Raw genomic sequence first — 6,038 nt, 5'->3', positions numbered from 1 at the left:
GTTGGAATAACCCAACTGCAGAAAAATCTAAAATAGTACCACCTTAGTAACCTAGCATGACACACTTTGATCTGGCAATTCTGTTTCCTAAAATTCTATTTATAATAAACACACAACCAGATGTGTAGAATGATGTTCGAACAGTTTGATAACAGTGAAAGTCAGAAGTAAACCATCCACTTGAGGAAACTGGTCACATTACTATGTTTACTCATTTAGAAGGCAATGTACTTATTAAAACAATAAAGCAAAATCCATACAGACATAAAATGATACCCTTGAAATATTCTGTGAAATGGAATAATTGGAAAATAGACTGTAAACTCTGCCTCCTCCTATTCTGAAAAAGAGAAATGTATGTACACATACCAAGTCCCCAGATACCGATAGGAAAAATCAGAGCCTGGACAGAAACCATGCAGAGTGATGACCTCTGGCAATGATATCAAGAATGAGAGTCCAGGTGCTTTTGAGACTTTTACATTATTTTGTAATCTGTGTACTCTTTAAATTTTAGAAAGTGATGACTTTTGTAGAAGTTTAAAAGCTAGGTGTTATTTAAAAATACAAAATGAAATGCAACTTCACAAAGGTTGGGGTAAAGATGGCACTACCATTCTAGAAATTTCCCCCAAATGACAATACCAATGGGATCCCTGGGTGGCGCAGCGGTTTGGCTCCTGCCTTTGGCCCAGGGCGCGATCCTGGAGACCCGGCATCGAATCCCACATCGGGCTTCCGGTGCATGGAGCCTGCTTCTCCCTCTGCCTGTGTCTCTGCCTCTCTCTCTCTCTCTTTCTCTCTCTCTCTCTCTCTCTCTCTCTCTCTGACTATCATAAATAAGTAAAAAATTAAAAAAAAATACCAATGAGAACAGAAACCTAAATTTCCTATTGAAAAAAACTAGTACATATCTTATCCAAAATTACAATGCATGAAAGGGGTTGTCACAAACAATGAGGGCTAAAACATGATGCATGAAGAATCAGAGGAGATTCCACAGAGGCAGTTCAGATAAAGCTAGAAGGGTTCTCTGGGACTTAGGGCCCTCATAGCATAGTCCCCAGATCAACAGTTTTAGAACTACCAGGGAACTTACTCTAAATGCAAATTAGCAGGTGCCACCACAGATCTACTGAAACAGACACTCTGTGTGGGGCCAGCAACCCACACATAGTGAATGGTGAATGGTGTCCTTACCTCCATCCCTGACTCTGATGTATACCATAACCACACCTGAGAATCAACACAAGTGACACACCCTTGAGGGAATGGCAATTGTCCTGCTGTTTGCAACAAAGAGAGTTGGGTGGATATGCTGCTGGTACAGGCTTCCCTGGAACTGCTCTGACATAAGGGAAAAGCAGGTAGGCATGGATAATCAGAGGATCCCACAAATACACCACAGTTTCAGGAAGCTGTCTGTCAGGAGGACAATGTGGGGCAATATGAGCTCTGATTATCTGATGGCAGAGGAGTAGTAAAGGAACAAGGAACTCCTCTTTGTCATCAAGATACAAGCTACGCTATACACCAATGCTTCTCCACATTAAAGTGCATCTAAGTCACTTCGGGATCCTTTTAAATAGCAGATTTTAATTCATTAAGTCTTGGGTGGGACCTGAGAGTCTACATTTTTACATCTCAGATGGAGCCCTTGTACCTGGCTGTAATTCAGTAACAGTTTTATAAAGAATGTTACTGTCATCTTAATATGACACAAACTTTTTGCCCCAATGGAATCACTGTGAAGAATGCCATCAGAAATAAAAATCAGTACACACGATATAGGGACTCAGAGGTTATTGAACCTCATTTTAATGACATAATCCATAATGGGCTGATTATCATACTAGAGGAACAGATAAACTGTTTTATTATATATTGTGTTAAAATTAACACTAAACTGTTGAAAAATAGAAATTCTTATTATTGAACATGGAAAAATAAAAAATGTGTTCATACCAAGGAATATAGAATGTTTGGCCACATATAAAATTTAAGTAGAGGGATCCCTGGGTGGCGCAGCGGTTTGGCGCCTGCCTTTGGCCCAGGGCGCGATCCTAGAGACCCGGGATTGAATCCCACATCGGGCTCGCAGTGCATGGAGCCTGCTTCTCCCTCTGCCTGTGTCTCTGCCTCTCTATCTCTCTCTCTGTGACTATCAAAAAAATAAATAAAATAAAATAAAATTTAAAAAAAATTTAAGTAGAGTTCAGTCAGGTAGTGACCATATGGCTTCTCAGCACAATCAGAATGCATGTATATCCACTCTTCTTCGCCATAGTTTCATCAAAGCTCTTTTCATCTCACTATTTCTGAAGCTATAGATCAGTGGATTCAGCAGAGGTGTAAGAAGTGAGTAAGACAATGACATCAGCTTCTTGGTTTCTGGGGAGTAGGCAGATTTGGGTTGTAAATAAGTCATACTGGCTGTGCCATAGAAGAGGGTCACAGACGTGAGATGGGAGGCACAAGTGGAAAAGGCCTTTTGCCTCCCAGTGGCTGATGGCATCCTCAGGATGGCAAAGAGAATCCGAATGTATGACAAGAGTATCAACACGAAAGGAACCATGACAATCAAAATGGTGCCAGTGAATGCATAGATTTCAAACAGAAAAGTATCTGCACATGCAAGTTCTAGCACTGGGGGAGTCTCACAGAAGAGATGATTGATTTCATTGGGGCCGCAAAAAGGAAAACTGAAAACCCATGTGGTCTGCACAGTAGCCACCATGATCCCTGAGACCCATGAGAACATTACTAATTTCACAAAAACCCTTTTGTTCATAATCATTGGGTAGCTCAGAGGGTGACAGATTGCAGCAAATCGGTCATAAGCCATCGCCCCCAGGAGAAAACATTCAGTGCCACCAAAGAAAAGGATGAAATACATCTGTGCAAAACAGCTCACAAATGAAATGGACGTTTTCTCCCTGGTGAGGACCACCAGCATTTCAGGCATAATGACTGCACTGAAACTCACGTCCACCACAGACAGGTTCTGGAGAAACAGGTACATGGGCACGTGGAGGCTCTGTTCCAAGCAGATGATGATTATGATGATGGCATTTCCCATCAGAGTCACCAGGTAAACAGCCAGGAAAACCCCAAAGAGCTGCTCTTGGAGTTCAGGAAAGTTAGAAAAGCCCAAGAGGATGAATTCAACCACAGAGCTTTGATTTTGCCTTTTCATTCCAGTGGTGGAGAGCATATCGTTTTTATGGGCATTGTATACAAATGATGAAGTCACAGTCCAATAGCTCGGAGTCTGTGTCTGCAATTCACACCAGGTATTAATGGCAGAAGATATAAAAAGGAATGCATCCTGATTAAATTCAGTGTGGCAATGTTAGAAATGACCAATCTTTTGGATTAATAACATCAAATAAAAAGGAGGAAGTGAAAAAAAGTAAAATAAATAAAATAAAATTTAAAAAAGGAGGAAGTGAAGAAGGCTGGCTCAGAAGTTTCATCTGAAAGGCACAAAATATCATCAAAATACTTTTATAACCTGTACAGTATATAGTTTATAGTTATATACAGTATATAGTTATATAGTTTGCAAATTAAGTATAGCCTTAAAACAACATCAATATTTTATAGTTGAGATTCCATTCCTACGTCATGGCTATCAGAATCATCTCTCTTTTTTTCAATTTTATTGAAGTAGAAAATTTAAAATACAAAAGTTAAAGTATTATAAGTAGACAAATGAGAAAAGATACACACAAATATTATTTAAACCATCTAATAATTCAAAGTTATATCGCAGTTGACTTACTATAAATATTCATCATGCTCAAAATGCCTGTGTGTGGTGCTTGAATATGCAGTCTTGGCAGGGACAGACAAAAGGGGTTTGATGTACTTATCTTAGGTGATCTGTAAATTGTGTGAATGCCTTTAGGCTTACTGATTTTTGCAAAGACTGCTCATAGACAATTCTATTGAGATCGGCCTGTGTGAAAAGCTTTTTTTTTTTTTTAAGAGGGAAAGACAGAGAGTGAGTAGGGGATAAAGAAGGGCAGAAAGAGAGGGAAAGAGAGAATCTTATGCAATCTCTGTGCCCAGTACAGAGCCCAAGGTGGGGCTCAATCTCACCACCTGGAGTTCATGACCAGAGCCAAAATCAAGAGTCAGACACTTAACCAAGAGAGCCATTCAGGCCTGCATGGGAAATTTTAAGTCAGTTCTCTAAGGCTAATCTTTGTGACCATAATGATTTAGGAATCATACAGTTGTGATCACTCTGTGACTGTGATTTAAACATTTTCTTTGTGTCTCCTGTCTTTGTCTCTCTTTTTCTCTCTCCTACTGCCCTGCTCATCAAGAAATTGATTTAATCGTCAATTATTCAATAAATACTGTTTTAGCACTTACAATGTTCTAGGCTCAGGTACCTCAGGGACAGATTGGCTTCACACTCCACAGAGAGCTCAAAACATTACACAAAACAGCATTCCACTCTTACCTCAGTTCTCAAATTCCTATCTCTTCTATCTTGGCTGTTTTTCTCACCTATCAGTAACTGACATATTTTAGTGAGGAGGTTACACTTTACATGTACACATATGTAGATATTACATATTGATAATATTTGCGTATTATATATACATAAAGTCTAACTCCCTTGCTAAATATAAACTCCAAGAATCCAAGATTTTGTTTTGATCTCTGCTATACTCACAATGTCTACAACAGTCGTGGCCCATAAATGATACTAAACCAATGTTTGATGAGTAATAGAATTTAAAATTGAGGAAGTCCACTATAGCATCTAGGAATAGAATATTGAAAGGAAGAGTGAAAGCAACACACCACATTGCTGGCAAGCAGAGGTAATAACAAGGGGCTATGAGAGGTTTCTGCGAGGGATTCAATACTTCTGAATGAGGAGGGAGTGTGTGTGAACAAGCACAATCATAGCGTGTCACCAGTGGAAGGTACAGGAGGTTGAAGGGGGATGACTTGCTCAGGTCAAAGGCATTTCATGACACCCTAGCATTACAATGGAGACCTACTGGCCTTTGTGTGATGTTTTGAAAGCCCGCAGAAATACACCGTGGGAGATGAGGAACCCAGCAGAACAGAAGGAAACAGCTCATGCCATCTTGAGTAAAGACCAGTAGGACATTAGCACACAGTGGAAGGCAAGTTGATTTATTTCTGAATTTGACCATATCACCTGTAAAAATTAAATGTCCACACTAACCATACTAATTATATGTTGCATCTCAAAAAGTGACCTGAAATTAATAAAATATAGTCACAGGATCAAACACCTAAAATTCATTTCTAATGAGAGAAAAGAATAAAGCATATTTAGTTACAAATGTTTAAAAGTGGATAGATTTGGAAAATTTAGAATATAATGTAAGTAAAATAGAAAAGCTTTGTAGAATGGATAATAAGCATCTTACGGGGAAAAAGACATTCATGACTGGTAATGGGTCACTGACTGCAGTTGCTGCACCCTTTCTCTGGAACTTAGAGACCCCAATGCCGACTTGGAGAACTCTGGGAAAGAAATATTGAGGCAGAGCGCTCCCTAAGAGGTTTCATCCTTCCAGTTGAAGAGGTAGGAGTTGCACTTATTTTTCAGTTCCCTTCCAGCTGCAAAATTCTAAGATTTGACGATTAATGTCTGCCAAGTACTTATACCCCTAATTATTGCCCAAACTTTTCTCCAAAAAGAAGAGAAAAAGGAATTAACCAGCATCAAAACCAAGGAGTCTACTGATTCCGGTGTGTCAGCTGTGTCTAGGGATCCTGAGCACAGAGACATCACTTCAACAGCATCTCCAATGATCAGCTGGAGATGAACTATAAGTGGAAAGCCCACCAACACACACACAGCAGAATCCTCCCTTTCTTACCCATTGACTCTGTCTCTTTAAATGTCTTGCTACATTGTCAAAGTTTGACCTCTACTCAAAAGCCATCTTCTCACAAATACAACTCCGTGCTTCAGGGCTTTGATTCTAGAACATTATATGACATGGAATCATATGCCCTGTAGAATCCCTCCCTGGAGG

At 39.6% G+C, this 6,038-nt stretch overlaps 1 protein-coding gene across 1 annotated transcript; it reads right to left on the bottom strand.

Moving 5' to 3' along the window:
- Positions 1-2,251: 2,251 nt before the first annotated feature.
- Positions 2,252-3,196, bottom strand: LOC129505132 (olfactory receptor 10A3-like). Its single transcript, XM_055318087.1, has one exon. It carries the CDS (start codon positions 3,194-3,196, stop codon positions 2,252-2,254), a length of 945 nt encoding a protein of 314 aa, XP_055174062.1.
- Between the last annotated feature and the right edge of the window lie 2,842 nt (positions 3,197-6,038).

Source organism: Nyctereutes procyonoides, unplaced genomic scaffold, assembly GCF_905146905.1.
Source record: "Nyctereutes procyonoides isolate TBG_1078 unplaced genomic scaffold, NYPRO_anot_genome, whole genome shotgun sequence".
NCBI lineage: Eukaryota > Metazoa > Chordata > Mammalia > Carnivora > Canidae > Nyctereutes > Nyctereutes procyonoides.
Note: the sequence above shows the minus strand (reverse complement) of the source record. Positions and strands in the feature narration are given on the sequence as shown.

What these genes read in the sequence shown, in the direction of transcription:
- LOC129505132 (XM_055318087.1), bottom strand. Translation starts at nt 3,196, where the DNA reads ATGAAAAGGCAAAATCAAAGCTCTGTGGTTGAATTCATCCTCTTGGGC.